Below are 23,471 nucleotides of genomic sequence, written 5' to 3'. Positions count from 1 at the left end.
TCTGCAGTGAAAAACCAGAACAATAAACTGGAACTTTGACGGACAGCATCAAAGTTACGCATCAAACATTTTTGTGGGATGACGGCATACAAGAGGGTGAAGATGTCTGTAATATCTAACCTGATAAAAGGCAGATGTCTGACAGAGAGTCACGATGACGGATAGATATTCCAGATTTTTGTCACAAACTAGAGTCACTCCAAAAAAATGAAAAGAAAAAAGAAAGCTAAACTGTAACGATGAGAAATCCGACTCTCATAAGATTCAACTCTTTGGGCTCTTCATTTAGTATTATTAGTTGGGCCATTATAAATACATTTTAAATTAGTAATTAAGCTTTTTATTTAGTCATTCTTTCATAAGTCTTATTTTTTTTATTTAATATTTCCATCAAACCATTAAACAATCTGAACTCAGAACCACAACAAATGAATCAAATTAAAAAAGGTCAAAGTGTCAACATTAGACATTAAAGATCCATCATTTCTCCACTTCTTCCTGGTGGACTTATCCTTTAAATCCAGACCCCACCTTTCTACGTCACCGTGCCAGCTCCCAAACCGGTTCACAGCCTGAAGCCGGCTCTCAATGGGCACCAAAACAAAACTTCAGCCGGCTAGCTGAACACATTGGTGCTCAGCTAGACGGCTAACTGAGCACCAATGTGTTCAGCTAGCCGGCTGTCAATGTTCATCGTGCTGTGTTACAAGCTTTGTTTCTAGCAAATAAAACACACAACAAAACACAACACCAGATCAAATAACACGTTTAAATGAAGCAGGAAAGCTGCGACAGTGAAGAGACTTCGGCTAAAGTGGAGCTAGATGTGGTGCCTGTCCATTTTTCCAGCTTTGACAGCCACGACCACAACAACTGAAAAGGAAGACTACAGAGTTTCCACACACACACACACACACTGACAACACACCATCTGTTTATAATTAAGTCCAGATTAGCGCATTAACATAACCTACACAACAGAATAATTCATTTCAACTACAAACTCAATGCCGCAGCATCGCTATGTTAGTTGGTTTGCTAGATTTGTGGATGTTTTACTTAACATCCCAAAATCTTACAAAATTTTCTTGGTTGTCTCGACAGCTACGTTCCACCAGTGAAAGACGCCTCATGTTGCCACCAATATGTGGGATTAAATCACTAGCCAGACTCTTTTCCTCTGTTGTGGCACGATGCTGGAATGATCTACTATGCAGAGTCCCTGTCTACTTTTAAGAGCAAGCTGAAGACTCAGATCTTAGCATAGCTACTTAGTTTAGCTTTATTTGTTGGAAAGTTGGAGAACTTAGCCCAGTTCTTTGCAACAAACATTATGGTATTAATTCTTTGTACTTTAACATCGGTGGTGTTATGGGCTGGGAGGGGTGAAAACAAACAAACAAACAAAAAATAAAAAAGCCTGCAACACTTCATGGAAGGACCTGCGTCTAACTGGACAGTCCACCAGCACCTTCCTACGATGTCCTCTACCGTTTGATTTCCTGCTTGTGTTGTTCTCACTCATATGTAAGTCACTTTGGATTAAAGCGTCACGTCAGGACAAAGAAGTTTGTCAGCTCGCTTTGCAACTGGGTAAGCTGGTTAAACTGGAGTTAAGGTGGGACTGTTTCCACCAAGAAGAACCCAGTTTCACACCTCTTAAACATCATCCGTCTGAAAGCACCGTCTTTGTATCTGACCAGTACAACTACGCTCGCTCTCCTCTCAGCCTTTCACACAATAGTATGATCCTTGGCTGTTCTCGCATCTGATTGGCCAAAGGACGTGCCAATCAAAATCAACCCTGAATCTTTCTCATTTGCTTAAATCACATCACATTTATCATACATGAACACAGCAACATGCTTCCTTAAAACTCGACCTGCATCATGTTAAAAGTGTAAACATGTTGTCTTAACACAGATTAAAAACAAACATGAACTTCTACCAAAAGGTGTGTCTGATTCTAACACTAAGTATTTAAAAACTTGGTTGTGATCATGCTTACGTCTAAACTCCTGCATGACAACAAGGAGAAGGAGGAGGATCGAAAACAAATCCAAAATCCAAAATATGTTCTTTGATCCATCAGAACAGAAAAGCAAGAAACCCGATCCGAGTGTCGAAGCATTCCGGCTCAATCTGCACGGAGAAGGAATGAGGTCAGGGAGGGGGAGGCGCACCGAGACACTTCTTCACCTTTGTACAGCGAGGACCCTCTGGGTAATTCTGCTGTATGTATTTGAACAGCTGCACCAGAGGAGAAGAAATTCGGAGCATGTGTGCATCCATGGATGCAGCCATGTGCCGGGCAGAGAAGCGTGAACTCAGACACGCCGATCCACACATGCAGACACGCAAACTTACGCCTCACTCATTGACGTGGGCATTGGATTTATGCTCCGTTTCCTGGATGTAAGACGCTCCGCAGCAGCTTCGGTTTCCACTCTGCTATCTGATGTCTGGCCAAAGACAGCTTTGTGACGGATTGTGTGCTAAAACGCCTTCATGATTAAAACCTCTGCAGGGCCGAGGAATGTTGGAGCTGTTGTGTGGAGAGACGGGGATGTGGGGGAGTCAACCGTGTGTGCGTTTCTGCGTGCATTTGTGCAGAAACTGGCTCTACGGCGAGTGTTGAACCTCTACAGGTGGCGAACACACTTTGGCACGATGCTGCGGTGTAAAACATTGACTGAGGGGGAGGCAGAGTAACTACAGTGAATGAATGATGTCCAACTGTGTGTGTCTTCCTGTCTGGGTGTAAAGTGCTGGCGGGAAGCCCAAACCTTACCTGACATTTTGACTTTCGATGCCTCCTCGAGAGCCGTTGGGACTTGGGCTGCAGAGATATATATATATACAAAAAAAAAAAGAAACATTTCTGACTTTAGAAACTTTTTAAAAGCAGTTTTACTTTAGATGTTTTCCGTTTTCAGCTGCAATTCGTACTTTAAGACTAGATGCAGGTTAGCGGAGAGCCGCGGGTCAGTGAACTGCGTGGTTCGGTTGTTATGATCCACAAAGTAAACCCTCCCTGTGGCCGTGTTCCGTATCTCCCATCCTGGTGGTAGCGGGCCGAGTTCCTCACAGTTCACATTACTCAGATCTCTGTGGTGCAGGAGAGAAAACGTATGTAAGAAGACGAAGGGAAGCGAGCGGCATGGCAGGGTGGGATAGGGGGAAAAGACAGACCAGGCTCACACATCACGCTGGAGTTATAGAACATACCAAAACCCTGACTAACTGGACAGCCAGATTCAGAGGTCTGAGAAACCACTTTTATGCTATTTTTCCTCTTCCTCACATTTAAATTATTTACTACAAGCCCTGCAACCACTTTCAACTAAACTCCATGGAGACCAAAAGCTGCAGAAAATACAGCAGGCTCGCTACGTGGGTGCGAACGTGGGGTTGAAGCCTTCAGCTCAGTCAGAGGTGTGGCGTTACAAACAGCCTATCTGGAGCAATAAAAATCTCCTCCATCTCATGTTACTGACAGTGCAGAGAAGTTATCAGTATTTAAATGTGCACTAAAGCCTGACTTTGGAAAGTACATGCAGATAACATGCATGTGCGTTCTTTTAGAATGTGGTCATCGATACGGCACACGTGTGTCGAGTGTCTCTGTTAGAGGCCACCTGAGGTATGCCTGATGTTTGCTCGTAGCAGTGCTGCCTTTCGAGATGTGTGTCAGGCGACCAAAGTGAAATCATGAAGTAGGCCTGACAGCTTGTGGGGCTTATAATGCGCTGCAGGTTTCCCAGCAGGCTACAGAGGAGGACCAGGATATGACGCGGTCGGCGGATGGATCAGTAAATTCATCCTCTAATAAGAATCAAACACATTTTAAATACTAATATAAACCAGGCTGATAGAAATCAGGAAGGAAGTCTTTTTTCCCTGCTTGACATAAACGTTCTGCAGAGATTTAGTCCATTCTCGCCTTCACTACTGTAGATCATTGTAGTCAGGTGTAAGTCTGGGCGTCTCCGTCGGCCTCCGATTTGATTCAAAATGCTGCAGCAACATATGATGACATGACTTTTGTTGTCAGGCTTATTGACCTGGTATGTGCCCTCCTGACCACTGGGATGCACAGATGGTTCCCTGCTAACTGTTCCCAGATCACAGTGTGGGACAAAGACACATTTGAGCCTCCAGCGTATGAAACGCTTTGTCATAGGCCGTCAAATCTGCATTCTTCAGATGGACTTTTTTGTTGTTTGCTTGTTTGATTTTCGGAAGGGTTTTTAATCCATATGATACTTATTATTTTTTATTAGAATTATCTTATCTTTATTTAGACTCTAGGTACATTAAAAAAAAACAAACAGAAAAAGCAAACAAAAAAAAAATAAAAATACAGACATACAAACATATTTAAAAGAGACGTGTACCAGTACTTCCACACAGCAGGCTGGTATCTCATGGTACTGAAAGCAGGCTGGGTGAACATTCTTATAATCCCATTACAAGATTCATCAAGACGACGTATAAATTTAAACATCAATCGTCTCAAAAGAGCATGAAATGTGATGAGAACGAGCACTATGCCATCTTGGTTTCCCCAGATGAATAGGTAGACAATCATTAGACGCAACCCGGAGTTTACAGATGGTTGCCTTTTTAAAATTACTCCATAATTTTCAGAAAACCTTAATTTTTAAAAATGATTCTGCTACTTATTTATCTGTGAACAAAATGTTGCGCTTTACTTTAATCATCAAGTCATATTGTTCCTCTTTCGAGTTTGTTTTACTTTTTTAAAAATTACATCCGCTGCTGTCTTTGTACATTTCTGTTTGCTGAGAAAAGTGCTATACAAATAAAACTTAACATTTATTGTTATTTTTCAGTTTTGTCAGTTTATCAGTTTTTCCATCCGAGTTTAAACATTTACTACAGAAGTTTATTAAATGTTTTAAAGTCCAACAACCTGAACATGTACGACTGGAAGCAAATACAAGAGCTGTTTTTCATACAAAACTCTTCAACGCCTCCATCTAAAGGAAAATAAACCTAATGAAATGTCTGGAAACCAGTTGTGTGGATGATGCTCACGGGACCTCATATTACAGAAAAATGAGCTGGTCTCTCATCACACTGTTTCTATTTAAAGGAGGCATAGCCTCCCTTCAACATAATGCATAAGTAATATCCTGACTGGCGATTATTCTCCAGTTCAGCTCTGGTCACACAATCCACACAATCCAAGAATACTTCAAGAAAAGACGGCTTCATCCATTTTTTATATTAAATCTATGGCTGCTTAATGGATTCATGAAGAGGCAAAAGAATATTTCTGCATCCTCTTATACATTTTAACACATTTCACTGTTAGTTGTAAAGACGGTGAAAAGAGAAAACACAGTAATCCACCATGCTGTGTTCTCTGGTTGCAGGATGTACCTGGGTACCCTGGGGTCGTGCCACGTGCTGACGCCTGTCTGAGTGTGCAGAAAGTAAACTTGGCCTTGCTGCGTCGTCCTTTGCTCTGTTAAAAGACACACAAAAAAAAGTATATAAATAAAAAGGTTGAACACATGTCTTCAACCTTGGCATAAAAAAACGTGACGTTCGTCAAATTGCTGGAATATATTTCAAGAGTTTAACTCGTGTGCCACATGTAGACAGACTGTGCTCAATCTGTCTACGTAGGAGAGTGATCAGACAGATGGAGATGAAAGGACTGCTTGAGTCAGTGGAGATCCCAGAAGGCAGCCAGGAAGAGGAAGAGGAGGGAGGAGGTGAGAGACAGGGTGAGGAGACATTGGAGAGGAAGAGAGGGGAAACATGGGGGGTGGATGTCTGATTTTTCAGTTGAAGAGCTCATTCATCACAGCCTGACAGAGATATTTCCACGGCGCTGCCTGCCAGAGAGCTCTTCGCTGGCATCCCTTCGGATCCATCACCTGCTCTCGCGTGTACGCACGCATAGCCATCAAACGGGCGGCCGGCTACGAGCATGGCGCACGCTCCACACGCAGGGGTAAAATTCTGACTCGTAGACAGATTAAGGACGGAGTTAAGAGCTTCTGGGCGAGCCGGCGAAATGAAAAATCGGTTTCATTCGCACACAGGTGCCTTTCACATTAATGTCCCCTTACAGCTTTACACAGACATCCAAAGACTGCAACGCAGAAGAGCCAAGATACGCACATGACGTCTGGGATTACACGCGAGGCAACACGCTGCAGGAAATGTCTCGCAGGACTGCCCTCTGATCCCACTCGGATACATTTTCCAAAAAGTTTTCTTCAGGCTGTAATTTAATAAATAAACGAACGACTGACACCATCAGCAGTAAGTCGGATTTCTTCCAGGTTTAGAGCAGCACAGAGGCTAATTAGGCCTGATCTCACAAGTCCAGCGCGTTATACTTCTATAAAGATAACGAGACAAACACATCCGTCTAAGCGAAGCTGGATTCTCCTAAATCCTGCAGGAGACTTCACTATGAGGCTGAACAAAACTCCCTCGGGCTGTGTGGATGGATCGCAGCTCGTGTGTTGCTTTTACATGAATGCTTGTGATTGTTTGTCTGTGTGCAGAAAGAAAAAAGGGGGGGAAATGGCTGCCGCCAGCTTGTAACAGCGAGATCAATTCAATTAGATTGTGTAAAATGGAGTCAGTATTTTCAGGCTGCTTGTGTGCAGCAGCATCGGAGAGGCGTTGAACGGAGCGAGTTACTGTTGAGCAGGCAGGTTGGCTAAACGGGCACAAGTACGCTGCAATGGCGGCGCAATCCTTCATGGGCACTGAGGGGCTTTCATGGGAGAGTTTCAAATGAAAATTTAGTCAATCAGATTCATTAATTATAGCTGATTTGTGTTTTAGAGACTTATAATGTACACAGAAGTAAAGGCTCCCTCCCTCCTTACCATATCCCTCTGGAAGGTCTGGATGCGTGTGCAGGTGGGTTCTGCTCATGTAGTTGCGGTGCCTCTGCGATCGTACTCGTCTCTCCTGGGCCCGCTGGTCGCCGGGCGGTAACGCTGTGGTGGGTGTGGCCCCGTTCGTGCTGATGGGCGTGTTCTCATCTACGATGCAGCTGAGCGGTCGACCAGGGCTGGAGTACTCTGATGCAGGCCTTAGAGCGGGGAAACAATGGGTCATTTAAAGAGAGTAAAATCTGTTTTTGACCTCAGAATAAAGCATGGTGAGGAGTACCTGCGCCAGATGCAAACGTTGGATCTTAAACAATAAACTTTATGATTTTTGGATCTGAATAATTACATAAATCCTTCATTCATTCATTATCTGAACCTCTCTATCTGATCAAGGGTTGCGGGGGAGCTAGAGCCTATCCCAGCAGCTTTCGGGTGACAGGCGGGGTACAACCTGGACAGGTCGCCAGTCTATAAATACATAAATGAATAAATAAAACAAGATTTTTTTTAATTAAGACTGTGAAACTCCTTTGTGGTCATCTTTCCTTTGTGGGATACCAGACACGGACAGCTGTATTAATCACTCCTCCCATTAAAATTCTTGGGATTCAAGACCCTACAGCAGGGGTGTCCAGTTCAGGTTCCTGAGGGCCAAAATCCTGCAGGTTTTCCATGTATCCCTCCTCCAACACACCTGACTCTAATGAAGATTATTGTGCAGATCAGCTGTTGGATCCATTTGTGTCAGGTGTGTTGAAGCAAAAATACTCTGAAAATCAGCGGCCTTCAAGGACCGACTGGACACCGTTGCCCTACAGTGCTGAAATATTTGGATCATCACTTGTCAATCAGTCGATAAGTTACCGAGACAACATGAAAATATGTGACTTTATAGAAAAAAGACTAACTTAAATAAATAATTGCATCAGGTCTGCGTCAAATTTCTTCAAACCTTTTGGGGAGTTAACTTTTCCAATTTAGAAATGGGAGAGCTCAGCTAGCTAACAACGACATTGCTAATCTGTCCAAAGCTAACCTCTTCTTCATGACCGCAGCATGACACCAACCCGAACATGTATCACACCAAAAATCATGAAAAACTTGGCTACAAAGCCTCTAACACGCACTGGCATCCAAACCATATACAGTTCAAACCCCCAGCAATTATACAGGAATGTAGCAAAAAAAATGAGAACAGCACTGTTAGCTTTCGAGCTTCTGCTAATTCTACACTTCAAACCACACAACCAAGGTGTCCTGTGAAAGCAGAGCGTCTGCTGGTTACAAAAAAAAACATAAATCATTACTTATTTTAGTTGTTATGTGGTCAAAAGTTTTGTTCCGTCTCAAACATGTATTTTTTTTTTTTTTATGACGGCCTTTGTTTGAAATGAATCATGAATGGTTTCCATGGAGATAAAAGGTTTAATGGTGGTATGTATTCACTCTTCCTCTCATGTACTATCTACTCATGGTGTTTCTAAGGTGAATGTGGTGTCTATTTCTTTATTCTCCTGACTCTGGCTCTAAATAGGTGTTGATCATCAGCTTTTACCTGCATGACTCTTCCATTAAAGCATCTATAAAACTACTCAGGTTCCCTTTTTTTTTTTTTTAGCTTGATTTCATTCATTCCTAGATTAATTTGGCAGCTATCTTCTGCTTTTCACTGAGAGTTTTGTGGTTTTCTTTCAGGAGATAACCATTTACATGTTCTGCTATGTTCCAGGTGGATCCACTAGTTGCATTTCCAATACATTTTTCAACAAAATAAAAGCGATATTTCTAAGTTTCGACAAACAACAGTTGGGATTTGCATGTTTCCATTGAACAGTGTTTAAGCCTCAGTTTTATGGCGTGTGAAAGGTGGCCACTTAGATATTTTGGGGTATTCTATTTGCTTTATTTTCTTTTCTAAAACTAAAAAATTTGCTCCACACCACGCCATCTTTACTGGAAATGAACTGGTCGTGACCCCCACGTCACGTCCGGGGACACATAAATGTGAAAAGTGTTTCCATTACAGTTTTGCGATATGTTCCATGTCAAAAGGTCTAAAAACCACCTCACGAGACTGTAAAAACTTTTTAGAGATATTTGAGACTTTTTTTTTAAATGTAGGTGTTTTTATTGCGATATTTACTTTTTGCAGAATTCCAGGTGTAATGGAAACACATCTAGTGACACTGTGACACGTATCTTCATTCTGACATGTCTGGAGTAATCCCTTTACACGTCAGCTTTCTTTTAAGACCAGCTATACATACAACTCTTATAGTTGTGAAGATGTACTTGTTTATTTTGAGCAAGTTATTTAAAAAATGACAGAAAAACAGGCCTAATGAAGACGAGCTGAAAATAACTTAAGATCTTTTAAAAAATATTTCATCATTACAAGTAAAGTGGCCATTTAATGTAAAAAGTAATAAAATATTTCTCAATAAATATTGCAATAATATTTCTTAATAAATATTTTGTTTAGGATGATCCTGCTTATGAATCACTGCTGAAAAAACACTTAAATTCATTGATAACAAGAAAAACTTGGAACCAGATCACAGGTTTAATCAGTGTTTCTTCATCATTACTGGCAGCTAAATCAATTTTACTTCAACATCATAAAATAAAAATGTAAAAACACATTATCAGCCACGTAGGCAGCTGGTGAGATGATGCATAAAGGCAGCATTAGCATGGTAGGGTTGGCACGGTCAGTAAAACTGAAAATGTTTTGTCTCAATTTATTTTTCCCCAACAAAAAAAAAATAAATCAATGTTGATTCACAGTAAATAAGATTTAATTTTTTCAGTCTGGTTACTGTATATAATAGAAGTTAGTCAGAAAAAGGATGGCTCCATATCTACTTATGACAGCTCCACGATCCGTCTGATTCTTCTGCATCACTGGATTTCACCGTGTCTGACGCCATTCATTTATTTCTCTCTAAAGTGGCCTTCTTCCGTTTTCCCCTCAAGAGTTTCGCAGCGTTGGAGCCCTGAGGTCAACATGAGGTCTTCCATCGACTTGGGCTGCATTGAGGTCTGGGTTTGAGTTTCTGCGGGCAGCGAAGCGTACTCACCTGGTCGGCCTCTCCCACTGTGTGGTGCGTGTGATGTGGTTCAAGTACTGGATTCTTCCAGACGCTGTCCTCCTCTCCTCCCAGCTGCCAGCAAGAAACACGGACAAGGTCAGGCAACCGCAGGAGCATCTGATCAGACCTGCTGCTGATGTCAGTCTTACAGCAAACATCTCAACCCTTGTTGAAGCGAGCATGTGTTGTTTAAATAAAATAAAACAAATAAAAAGATTCTAAACTCACCCGTCTGGAAGATCATTGTCAAACAGACGACTGCAGTCCACCACAGGACCTCCAGTGCCGATTCGGTCCCTCGACTGCAAGCTCACTGCAGGAACACATGGCAGACAGATGCACTATTACTAGACAGCCGATCACAGCCGGGGCACCGATATCTTATAGAAACATGGATTTATACACATCTTTACAAGGAACAGAAAAGGTTTTATTAGAAACACGCTGGAGGATCTGGTTGAGTCAAGCTTCCTTTTACTCTGTTTATTCATGGACTTTTTTTTTTTTTTAAACAAACACTTTGTACAAAATGTGAATCAACAGCATTATAATGGTAAAAGCTGTACTTACCTACTATCTGACCCCTCACTGTGTCACTGTCATTAGGGCTCAACTTGTTCAAGTCTAGTCTCTGATCTGTTTGAAATAAAAAAAATAAAAAAAAAAAAAAGAAGAAGAAAACGACACAATCAGACTGGAAGGAAATGAGAGCAGAGATGAAAGAAGGAATAAGAAAAAAAAAGAAAAAGAAGAAGAGGATTCATCATGTGAGAGCGATACATGTAAAACCAGCATGTCTTTTGGACTCGCTTCTCCCTTCTTGGACAAGTCCCATCGCTCTGTATCATTTACATCACTTAGAGTGGAGCTTTTCTGTCCCTCATTATCTGTCTCTCATTCTTCTGTCTGCAGACCGCAGCTTGGCCGTGTCCTGGAACAGATGGTCTGGGCTGTGGAACAGCCACGGGCTGTAAAAATCGCACTGAGCAGAGCTACAGAGCAGGCCTCAGTTCAAATGCAAAGGGTCAAACGTTTGACAAATTTCAGTACAAAGCCTGCACTATTCCGCTCGGTCTTAGCATGGACATGAACTTCTGCCAAAGTCTGGAAACTCTTTGTCTGAACTTCTTAAAGTCTGTGGAATTTGAAAAGTGAGGGAGGAGGAGAGAGATCAGGCGGAAAGAAAAAAAAAAAACAGGGCAAAAAAATGTCCGAGATGCCTGCAGACATGAGAAATGCCACTATCTGCTCTCTGTTGTCTGGGTGTCATGCAGATCAGCTCAGGATGTCTGTCTAGACTAAACAGCAACCCAAACAGGCAACGGCCAAAGCGTTACAAGGCTGGCCAGAGGTCAGCAGCCGCAGAGAAACAGAGAGTACACACACCAGTGCAAAGGACAAGAAGTGCAGCAACATGCATAAAAACATAAATACCTGCACAGTCATAAGACAAAACAAGAAACAAAACACGCTGCAATTATACATAAACGTTCAAGTCAAGCCAAGACGCTCTGCTATTATATATGTTGAAGTCTGCCCGATGCCCTTTCCATGGCTTTGGGGGGGACGACGACAAAATGGCAACTGCTAGTAAAAGCAGACCAAAAAACAAAAAAACCCAAAAACAAAAGAATGAAAAAAGCCACAACAGAGAGAGCGCTACAAATCTACGCTTACATTTAAATAGCTGCACAATTATGTATGTCTGCGTGAAATGACCGGTTGTCTAGATCGGCAGACGGAGATAGAGGGAGGTTAGTCATACTGGCGTTTAGTTTTTCTATGTGTGTGTGTGTGTGTGTGTGCTGCCAGTCCATAAAGGAGACTGAAGAGGGGGGGGAACCATGGGGTGAAGAGGAGGCCAGGGGAAAAAGGAAATGCAGAAGCAAACCACTCACAGCTGTGGCACAAGCTTCAGGTTTCCTGTGTCGCTCCGGAAAACAACAGTGTCAGGAGCTTCTAGGAAAAGCCGACAGGACTGCAGTCACCTGCTCGAAAAACCCGCCAAGGACCGCTAATGTCGGTAAAAACGGTCTGCCATTTCTTGCTTTTTATAAAGGAGCCATTTACTAAAGCCTCCGTCTCATTTATCCAGCAAGCTTCTGACAGGAGACATTTTTACTGTAATTGCAGGGTGATGCTGATTGGCTCTTCCTGCTCTGGCTTGGGGCAGAGCGCTGACCCTTCTCACACTCCGGTCTGGCCTGAGTCAGACTTACTGAGTAAGACAGGACACCAAAGGGAGCCACTCAATGTTATAATCACTTAACTGGGATAGCAGGCCGGTGCCATTAACCTCTTCATCTAAAACTCACACACCTTGATGGATGCAGCGCTAACAGAAGGCCAGAGGAGAGGAAGTGCTTGACAAGTCAGGTACTTATTCAGTACTTACTCACGCATTTAGTAAAGAATAATGATCTGGGTTAATCAAATGCCACTGACTGAAATACCAGAGCTGATCTTAAGGATTAGTTTGGACATGATAGAACCATTTAGTACAGGACTTACTTGGATAAATATGGCTGATGGAAATGAAAGTGTGTAAGGATGTTCCACAGCTTTAAGATCCAGCTACAAGCTGCATAGAAAACTTTTTTTTGTTTTTTTCCTTCGTCTTGTCCAGCATTTAGGCAATCAGAATGATGGTCTGGATGCTGTGTTCTGCTGAGCAAATTTACTTTGCCAAGGGAAGCTTTATAGATATAATGATCCCCTTGACTTTCTGAATTTTTATTTTATTTCTATATTTATTTTGCATTATTGTTTGCATTGTAGAGTTTGTACAACTGGACCGGACTGGAGAGGACAGAAGAAAGACAGAAAGAGAAAGAAGAGAAAACTCCTCATAGGAAAAGATAAAGAGAGAGGGGAAAAAAAACCTAAAACAGAAAACCTTAAAATTTGATTTGTAGCACAATTCAAACATTCCTGTATCTAAAAAACACATAGGTTTTACAAAACAAGTCTTGTACTTGAAATTTCTCAGACAGTGTTCAAGCTGCACTTTTTCCCAGGATGCAGCAGTTAAGGAACTTAAAATGGGTTCAACATCGTCCTGGGTGGTAAAATCAGTTTGGATTTTTGTTAAATGAATTTGTCTTTCACCAAAAAACACTGGTTTAAAAAACCTAAACAACCTTACAGGAAACTGAGTAGGGACTCTTTTCAGTGTTGCACCGCTGAACCTCCATGCAGCTGAGCAGGTGTGCTACTGGAGATACCACTGAAGCTGAACATGATCACACAGAACGAGGGAGCAGTATCTGTAGTCTGGAGACACTTTGGTTTTAGGAGGTCAGAGACGTCAACTAAATACCAATTTTCTGACAAAATTAAAGCTGTCGCTGGAGTCAGCAACTGGCTGCACCACCTTAGCCACAACCACGCTTTTGGTGCAGCAAGAATGAATGAAACTAGGATCAGCACCCTCTACACCATCAGAAGATACTACAAAAACTGGAGGACACTCAAGTCAGACGTCACTTGGAGATACATCTACTAAAAGTACTGCCTACAACGACATTTAAAAAAAAGCAGTGGATCATAAAAAGTAACACGATCACAATCCATGTTAACCAACAGCATCGTTCTGCTAAGTCCTGTGCAGAAGGGTGGATGAAGTGAACAGAAACATGTTTGTTGCATAGCATACCATTCTCATAACAATGTAAAAGGCTTTTCTTAGCCAAACAGCAGTAATTCTCTCAATCAGTGGAAAATTTGGTGAGCACCCTGTCACCAGTCATGCATGGATAAAAAAAGAAAAACAAAGCTGGTTCCACTTCCCTGCACTAGTTCAACTGTTGCACAAAAAACCTCAGCAGCCAACATAAAGATCAAGACAAACCTTTACCTGCGTGTTCACCAAGCCATGGCAGTGTTTATATTAATAAATGAAGGGGAATAAAATCCAGAGACCGCTGCTCTAGAAGAGTCTACCTCAAGAATATTGATTTAGCATTTTACAACCAGCAGACAAGGTTTCATTGGTCTGATCGTGAAAAGTGAGGTCTACCTTTTACAGCCGGGCTCTTTCAGCCACTTCGCTCTGTGGTTTGACGCCACCAGATCTTTAAAGCCACTTTTCAGCGTGTGATGTAATGCCTACAAGTCAATAATGCGCCAGTACACACTGGTAACATCATGTCTGAACCGTAGCAGCCTTACATCAGTGCCATTCAGGTTTGTTTTGGTCATCATTTTAATTAACACATCACTCTGTGCTGCGACAGACTTAACCTGTAGCAGAAGTTCATCTCTGGTTATCTTTGATCACAACACCATGGCAACAAGTCTTTAACTATTAAAACTCTGGGCTATTTGTAAAATGTAAAAATGAAGGTAGAATCTCATATATTTATCACCAGTCAACATGCAGGCATTTATTGTTTGCCAGGACAGCCTCAGTTGTCACATTATGAGGCAGAAATATGAAAAATGAATGTATCAGTAAATATAAGCCAACCAAACTTAACCTTTTGCATTGAAAACGTCATGTTGGCTTTATTTCAACCAGTTCAACACCAGCACACCAGTCATGGAGACACAGAACTTTCCAGTCATTTGTTGCTCTTTAACTGCTCCTGATTTAGCATCACTTTGAGTCATCTAACTGGTTAAAAGATTAACAGAAACTGGCTTTATCGTCATTTTTGGATTGTATTGGTTTCTTGGTCACAGAGTAGGGATAACGAGCCTTTCTTTTTGTTATTGTAGACTGGAAAAAGATGGATTTATCATATCACGGTCTAGACCAGACTTATTCCATATGGAGTAATAACCTTGTAATAGTACAAGATATTACAGAAATCTTAGAGTTGAGTTTACTACCTTTTACTACCCCGCATTCCCAACCCGGGTTAGGGGAGAAAAATGGCTGTTGTCACTAACACATTTTACCTGTAGACTGCATGGAAACAATGGAACATAATATGAAACACATGTTTGATACATGTTGGATTTATTTATGGTTCAACACGAATAAAAGATAGTGGAGATAAACTTATTTGGTTACTTGAATTAATGGACAAGGATGCACCAATACCGATATCAGTATTGGTATCGGCTCAATACTAAGTGTGTGTACTCGTACTTGGTACTAATAAAAGCGTACAGATACCACTACCGATACCTGATACCACACTAGTCAAGTCAGTGCAGATGTGTTTGATGACATGCAACATGTTTTAAAAAATGCCTTGAATGTTAAAATGTGACATTATTTGTCACATCAAAAGCTGGATCTTTGTTTCAAAACCTTTGTTGTATCTATTTAACCTTTGTTAAATCTTTGTATTTAGGTATAATGTGCCAAATAAAAAATAAAACTTGTAGAAATTGTTAGATCTGTAATGATATTATATTTGTATCGGTGAGCTAATTTATTACAATCTAATGAAATCTTACATAGTTATAACAGCAATAATAACCATAGTTACAATAATGTTCACATGAACAGATTTGGTATCGACAAGTATCAGTATCGGCAGATATTCAAATTTCAGATATCGGCATCGGATCAGAACTCCTAAAAAGTGGATCAGTGCATCCGTATTAATGGATACTGAATGGAGGGTAAAGTAGTAATAAATGTAGCCAGAATGCATCGAAAAAAATTCTGACAATTGTTTAATAATCAATTAACCGGAATTAAAATCAAATAAAATCAGGAGGCAGAATTTACCCTACAGAGATACACACACACTCTATCCATAGAAATGTTTGAGTATAAATGATATCACTATGATCTAGTGGTATCTTAAGAGTTAAACCTCGTGTTTTGAGATAATTTCGATTTATTTATAATGGATGTCTTTCATTTGTGAATATACATCCAATTCTTTACAACCATCTGTATTATCTAACACTTTTACCTGGTAGTCAGGGAAATAAACTGTCTGCAAATAAAAGAATCAGACTAAAATGTAAAACGTCATGTGCTTTGTGCAGCTGGTCACACAGTTCACCAGGAAATAGTCTGAGAAACCATACGAGTAGTTTGTCAACACTTTCTTGCCACAAGTATTATTAATTCTTCCAGGTTTTACAGTAAAAACTGCTTTTCTCAGACAGTTGGCGACATTAAAGCAGCACTGACACTCACAGCCTGTGTCTTTAAGGCGGTTGATGGCGTTGGACAGAAGGCGAACACAGCCCAGGAAGCCAGCCCCCTGCTTCTTATGAATCTTCTTGTGGTTCCACACACTGATGGTGATGGAATCCGATTTTCCAATGTATCTGAGGAAAAAGCCAAAGGACAAGAGAAGTCAATAATGTACACTGTTAAGATCAAACTACCAGCTAATGTGATGCCAAGATGCGCTGCAGATCTCATCAGGATGTGACGGGAAACTACAAAGTCTCTCCCGTCAAGGACACATTACTAGACACGTATGAGACACACGGAGGCGGATGGGGAGGAAAAAGGTGGGGCGGCTCAGAGGGATTTTCCAGCCAGTGTGTCAATGTGTAAATCTGACCCTGAGCATTGGAGCGTGCAACAAAGCACCACCAGTTCACTTTGAATCATTTAAAACATTAAGTTTCACTTCACAGAAAACGCAAAAATCAGGACCGCAGACAGAAAGCTGAATGTTTTACTTAAATCTTAAAGTAAAACTTTGTTTTCATGAGTGCGTCTGTCTGAAGTGGGGGAAGAGACAAACCTTTCCTATTAGACAGCTTTTAAATGAGGCCGAAAGAGTTTTCAGCTCTTTACAGCTTTGTCAAACACACTAAGAAAAATGAGCATTTTCCCATAAATGTATGACAAACCAGATTAAACGGATTTAGCTGAAAGCATAATTAGGTATAAACAGCCATCAGTCATGTTGCCAAATACAGACTGCTGTATTACTTATAAAGTTTGAAGGCTGTTTGCTGCACAGTTAAAACTGCTTTAGTTTTAATGAGCTAATTATTCAGATTTTATGAGACATTAAGGAGTTCAGAAACTTGATGACTCTTAAAACTTGAAAAACTGGGTTAATGATTAAAATAATGTGGAAAAAGTCACTCGTTAAGAAAGGACAGTGGGACATTATTAAAATATAAGCAGTCACCTGCAAACACAGCAGTTTGAGGGGAAATGCTAACATGCTAACATACTGACATGTTGCAGATAACAGGTTCATCTCAGGATGTTCATATTTTTTGTTGGGATGATCACAAGTTAAACCTGAGGCATATGGAATATTATTAGCTTTACAAGTTTTTCAAGTTTAACAAGTTTGAGATGTCTGCAGGGATCTACCAAGGATCATGTGCCCATGTACAAGATTACAGGCTCACTTTGTGTGGACAGAAGCCAGACTAAAAATAACTAAATAAGTTGGGATAAAAACAAGCTACTGTCATTAAAAAAAAAAGTCACAACAAAGAAAAAATTAAATTAAGGATGTAAATTTTAAGTTGCATTACATATTGTATTAATTACATGGATAAAGGTGCCATGTTTGCAGATAAAAAACAAATTAAATTTGAGTCAGGATCCAGTGATCACCATGAAACATCACATGCTGATTTAACAGTTTGTTTATATCCAATCACAAAAAGCAACTAAAACATCCTAATTTAACTTTATTTCTGAATTCAATCAGACATGTGAATGAAAAGTAATGTGTTGTCTTAATAAAAATAGGATTTCCATACGGGATCTGTATATGTTAAAGGGTTAGATACGGTAAAGTTTAATCCTATTTAGAGTCATAATCTAAATATGTTTAGTACTTAGTTAAGCAAGTTAGTAGTCTGTCTTTCAATTAATTCATGCCAGGGTGGACAAGGGAACTCTGGTGTTGGGACTTATATAAAAGGAATGGGACTGTGGTAGCGTTAATAAAAATGAATACTTATTTTATGAAAAATTTAACATGTTTTTAAGGATGAGATCTTTCATTTGAAAATATATGCTCAGGTTTTTGTGTTAGGATAAAATCTCCATCACATGTTGCATTTTGAGAAGACCATTTGTGTGATATTAGTTATGTGCACAAGCAAAAAGCAGTGAAGTTGTTGAAAGTCACGTTTTTTTTCTTCTGACGTGCATCAAGTATGTTTAACTGAAGCTGATGTTCGACCGCATTCCAGGGTCTTGTCTCGACCTTTTTTAGTTCATTTGAGCGGGAAAGTGAGGAAGTACAAGAAATTTTGATTTCCTTTCAATTACAAAATGTAATTAATCAGGCCAAACTGCTTGGACATCGTCATGCGGCTTAAACAACTGCTTGTTGGGGGGTGTGGTATTGCTAAAAAAAAAAAAAACAAAACAAACCACTAACCTGGAAGTAAAAAATAAAAAGCTGAAAACTCGCCTTATCGAATGGCAACGAGTACAAACAGTTATGCATCCATTTCAGTCGGCTCGTTTTTATCACACAGTCCTGTTTTTTGAGCTTTAGTAAGAGCAGCAGGTGATGCAGTGAGCTGTTCAGCACGTTGCTTTACAGCTCTTCCTCTCTTTGGTTCACTGGATGGTCCGTTTGCGTTCACACTGTCAGCGTTTCACACCTGGGTTCAATTGGAAGTGAAGCGAGACCCCTGGTTTTCCAGCAGAGCAGAGTTTACGTCTTTGGTGTGAACCAGAGTGCGAATGAGCATTTACACATTAATATCTGTGGAAGTGAGGAAGTGCACCAGTGTTTGTCTGAAGCGGACCATCCAGCACTGGTGTGAAGACGACCCTTATATATTAACACACCACACTTTGGATATCAACATCTTCCTTGTGAAATAAGCATTATTGTGTTCATTTTCATCTCGAACCATGCTATCGGTTCATGGAATCACTACATACATGTAATGTTACATCTGAAATAATAATGAAACCAAATCCTGATTCTTGTGACAGGATGAGACAAGTTCACAAAACCACCTTACAGACTGACTCGGCCTTCCTCAGATAGGCTTGTTAATGTTCGCAAAAAGCAACATTAAAGGGTCGAGTGGTTCACCACCATGTAAGTAAACAATCATAAGCAGGTAATTCCTCTACAGAGACAACTAAGTCCTCTTTTCTTTGTCATCTTAGTGCTGGTCTCCATCTTTTTTTTCCTCATCTATGGGGGTCAGGGTGTGATGAAAAATGCTGCATGTGAACTTGTGGCACATCTGCTCGGGTGGGCTCCCTCCTTCAGCCTCCAACTAGTCATCTGAACGATTCGCAGAACTGCATCCCACTGTAATTATCATGCTGCTTACCAAAAGGGATATGAAACAATAGGGCTGTGAGTAAGACGTCTGGACATTTTGAGTCAATGCCAAATGCCTGTCTGGGGTGCGATGTGAGAGAGCTGCTATGTCAGACAGACGTGACGGGAGGGGGGTATTATAACCAAACCCCCGTCATCTGGAGCAGCTACAACGCAATAAAATTCATTAGTCCGGCTGGATTTTTAATGCAGTCACATGCAAAGAAGAAAAAAACATACACACACACACACACAATTACGAAGGACATTGGGAACATTTCAATAAAAAGAAAAAGCAGCAGATTTAGAGTTTGATGAGCTTTTTAATTTGGGATTTTTTCCCTCACAGCAAGGTTGCTGACTAGAACATGTGGTCAAATAAAAGGGAAACAAAACTATTGAATAAAGCTAGCCCATGTACATAATCATATCCCTCTGTGTGTGTGTTTTTTTAATCAAACAAGGGTATTATTCAGCAGAAGAAAAGCTATAACTTTGCTAGTCCTGCAAGTGATCGTCCAGAACAGCCCTGGGATTCTAAACTGATCAGTAAAGTACAACTCACAGAGAAAAACATCAAACGATCGCTACATTTTTACAGCACATGTAGTAGGATGTCAGGACCCAGTACAACAGGGGTGTCCAAAGTTGGTCCTTAAGGCCTGCTGTCCTGCAGGTTTTCCTTGTATCCCTATTCCAGCACACCTGGCTTCCATTAAATGGATCCAAAAGCCAATGAAGTTCTGCACACGGACGGATTAGTTTGAGTCAAGTACGTTGGAGCAGGGCCACATGGAAAACCTGCAGGATTGTTCCCCTCGAGGACCAGGTGTGAAAATCTAATCGAAAAATCAAAAATCGAGATTTTTTGCTTCACAATTTTAAAATCGATTATTTTGTTAAAAAATTGATTTTTTTTTTTTTTTTTTTAAAATAAATTAAAATGATTCACAATAAAATCTTAGTCATTTTTGTTGATCTTTTTACCTGTCTACTTGGGCATGATAGCAGCAGAATGATGATCTGGCTACTGTGTTTTTTTTGTCCTCACTGAAATCAAGAAAAATGACGAGTAAAAAAATAAATAAAAGAGTTTTCTACATTTTTTTTTAAATTTTTAATTTACAGAAATCAGCAATATTGAAGAATTGGGAGAATTGCAATTTATATCGACTCGGCACCCAAGAAAATCGGAATCGAATCGAGACAAAAGCATTTCGTCACAGCCCTACCAACAAAGTCCTGAACAGCCTAACTCAGACATTTTGAAAGATTTGTTGACACAACGGCTGTCCATTATCCACAAACAATAAATGCATTTATTGCAAAAAAAATAAATAAATAAATAAATTTAAAAAATTAAACACTTTCAATATTTTTATTTACAACAGATGACTAAAGATATAAAAAGAATTCAAGTGATTACGTTCAAATCGATTAAAAAAAAAAAAGTACATACGTTTTTAAAAGGCTGAATATACAAATATAAAATCAAACACTTCTATTACCTCTTTTGACCCTAGTTGAGTGAATCTTGGTCATCGCAACATTAAGCAGGTATGTTTGGAATCTGTGGGATGTGTGCTTTCAGTAGAGCTACTGAATTAATATATATATATATATATATATATATATATATATATATGTATGTATTAATATATATATGTATGTATATATATATATATATATATATATATATATATACACATATATATATATATGTGTGTGTGTGTGTGTGTGTGTGTGTGTGTGTGTGTGTGTGTGTGTAAAATCCTACTACGTGTGTGTGTGTGTAAAATCCTACTACAATATCAAAATTTTTCTTGAGGAATTAAAATATTTTTTAGTTAAATTAATATGCAAAACTACAATATCCCCGTAGAGACAGGGTAGCAGGGATTGTTGGTTGTGTCTGCGTAGGTTTGACTCGAGTATTTGTACCAATAGCCTCGTCATTGTCATGGCAACAGAGAACGCCAACAGATAGGCACTGAGATCTACTATCCTGCAACTTTAAGATGCAATCCTTCTCCAACTCATCTGAACCTGAATTCCTTCAACTAGATGTCATTTACTTCTGCAGAAACAAATCATTTGGGTTTTTTATTTGGACTAAGGAAAATAAAAACAGGCAATGTTTACCTGTGAAAAGCCATGACTGATCTATTTTTATGATCTACATTTTCACTACCACACTATTCTGATGGATCACTGGACATGACAGAGTTTTGCACCAACTCTAAAAGCAGAATAAAAAATTAAAAAACTTAATTATTTGCTATTTCCAGCTGCTAAATATTGAACCTCAGTTGTTTGAGGCTACAACTCAGTACTCTCTCGTTCAATCAGAATCATCCCTTTCAGGATGAATTGGACACTGGTTTCCTCATTTCATCTACTAAGACAATGATGCTAATTTATCATTTAGCTGGACTGAGAACAGCAGCTCTTCACGGCAGGACTGAAAGTGAGTTGCCTGTTGTCATGTAGATGTAAAGAATTAATTAATCTCTTTTCTTTTTGTCCGCAAGTAGTTGCTTTCAGCACGAGAACCATTGTGTGAGATGTTACAAAATTAGAGCGGTGCCCATTCTTGTTGGCTGACAGCGACACCCTCTCTGACACCCGGATGTTGTGTTCCTATTGATGCCATGCCAAGCTGCTATCCACAACTATAGAATCATTTAACTTAGAAATTGATATGCAAAAAAGACACTTGCCCATCAGACTCAAAAACCAAATATACAATTACATTTATTAGTATTTTTGTTTTTTCTTGACCAGCACAAAATGGGTTTATACATTGCATTTTAAGGAATACTTTAATAAATATATCTTTAGATTAAAGCCCAAAGCTATTTTTAACTGGCTCAAATAGCTAGATGGAGTGGGTAGAATATCCATTTGAATGATTTGATACACAAAAATTGCAGTTTAAACACATTTCCTGCCAAAGTAGTACCTGATATAAGTCCATAGAGCAAGTAAATGATTATAAATCATTGTGACTTTTAAATATCAGATGATTCTGTTATTATTCACATACCAGACATTTTCCCTAGCTTTGCCTTAGTCAGTCATTTTAACAAAAGTGAGGACCTAATAAGGCTGGCAAGCAGCTTTGTTTGTTTTTAAATAAATGGCTAATTTGTTGGGAAAATTTTACTTAATGAGCAAATTAAGTATTTTGAAGAGACTGCTTTTGACTAAAAAAGCATACTTCATCAGAAGGACTCTTAATAACCTAATGCATTTGAGTGGACATGAGTAAGATAGTAAAAAACACTTTAAGATGACCCTGCAAAGAAATGATGTAGTTACACATAACTGATGGGTTCTTGTTCTCTACAATTTGTCTCAAAGTACTTGTTACGCATCGATTATGTTAATCTAAATTATATCCTGTAGTTTGGAGGGATTTGCTTTAGGAGTGAGCGTGAGGCAGACAGCCAGATAGACTGTGTCTACCATCCTTGGCATGCCGACCACATCCTGCAACAATGCTGGAAGGTCACAGTTCACGGGCCAGTTTGCCGACCGTGGCGCACCAAAGAAACCACAGTTCTGGACATTCACACAAGGACTCAGGCGCTATTAGAGTTTCTACAGCCTCACATGAGCACAGACAGTAAGTGGAAAAAGTTACTACAAACAGCTTTAAAGTTAAAGGCTGTTTGAAGCCGTATTTTAATAATTATGTCTAAGCTATGTCGCTTTAATCCATTAAAACCTCGCTCCTCCAACACGCTGCCTGCTGAATATAAGAGCAAACACTGACAGAGAGTAAAACAGGGTAAATTAATGGTAAATGCTTCGCTGTCCCAGTGGACGAGTCATTTTTAGAAAAATTCCAGCCTGGAGAACTTTTGCTTCCTTTCCATCAGATCATTCCTAAGGTGTGCATCGTGCACACAACCCCCCCCCTTCTCTTGTCAAACGTGACATGAGCGGTTAATTTATTGGCTGAATAGAGAAAGGGTCTCGTATCCACAGCAACCAAACAAACGCAGACGCGTGCTTCCTCTCGCTGATGGCTACAGATGACAGTTTGGATAAACAGCGGGCGAAAACTGGAAACTTTCACTCTCACATTCTCACTCACGCGCTCCGACTCTACTTTTTCCAGGTTGCTTTCAGGGGACACACCAAAAAGGCAAAGCAGGGTGCAACAAAAACATGCACGTGTTTCAGTCAATGGAAGAAAATACTACTACTTCTAATTCTTTAAATGCTGCTCCAGGGGTACATTTTTAAACCGAGCCATTATGTCACCGCAGAGTATCCAGACGCTGAGAGGC

General features: G+C 40.1%; 1 protein-coding gene across 2 annotated transcripts in view; it reads right to left on the bottom strand.

Annotated features, from left to right (window-relative positions):
* Positions 1–23,471, bottom strand: part of smurf2 (SMAD specific E3 ubiquitin protein ligase 2) — a 67,118-nt gene that overhangs the window by 17,839 nt on the left and 25,808 nt on the right. The window contains exons 4-11 of one of the 2 annotated variants that reach the window (XM_079252491.1): positions 16,089–16,222; positions 10,553–10,618; positions 10,211–10,295; positions 9,971–10,054; positions 6,882–7,090; positions 5,410–5,494; positions 2,950–3,108; positions 2,792–2,839 (exon numbers count right to left, since the gene is read on the bottom strand). In XM_079252491.1, coding sequence (XP_079108617.1) covers positions 2,792–2,839; positions 2,950–3,108; positions 5,410–5,494; positions 6,882–7,090; positions 9,971–10,054; positions 10,211–10,295; positions 10,553–10,618; positions 16,089–16,222 — 870 coding nt within the window. The remainder of the gene's footprint in view (positions 1–2,791; positions 2,840–2,949; positions 3,109–5,409; positions 5,495–6,881; positions 7,091–9,970; positions 10,055–10,210; positions 10,296–10,552; positions 10,619–16,088; positions 16,223–23,471) is intronic. The other variant, XM_079252492.1, reaches the window with a different exon arrangement.

This window comes from Telmatherina bonti, assembly GCF_933228915.1.
Source record: "Telmatherina bonti genome assembly, chromosome: 14".
Lineage (NCBI taxonomy): Eukaryota > Metazoa > Chordata > Actinopteri > Atheriniformes > Telmatherinidae > Telmatherina > Telmatherina bonti.
This window is presented reverse-complemented; position numbering and strand designations above follow the sequence as displayed.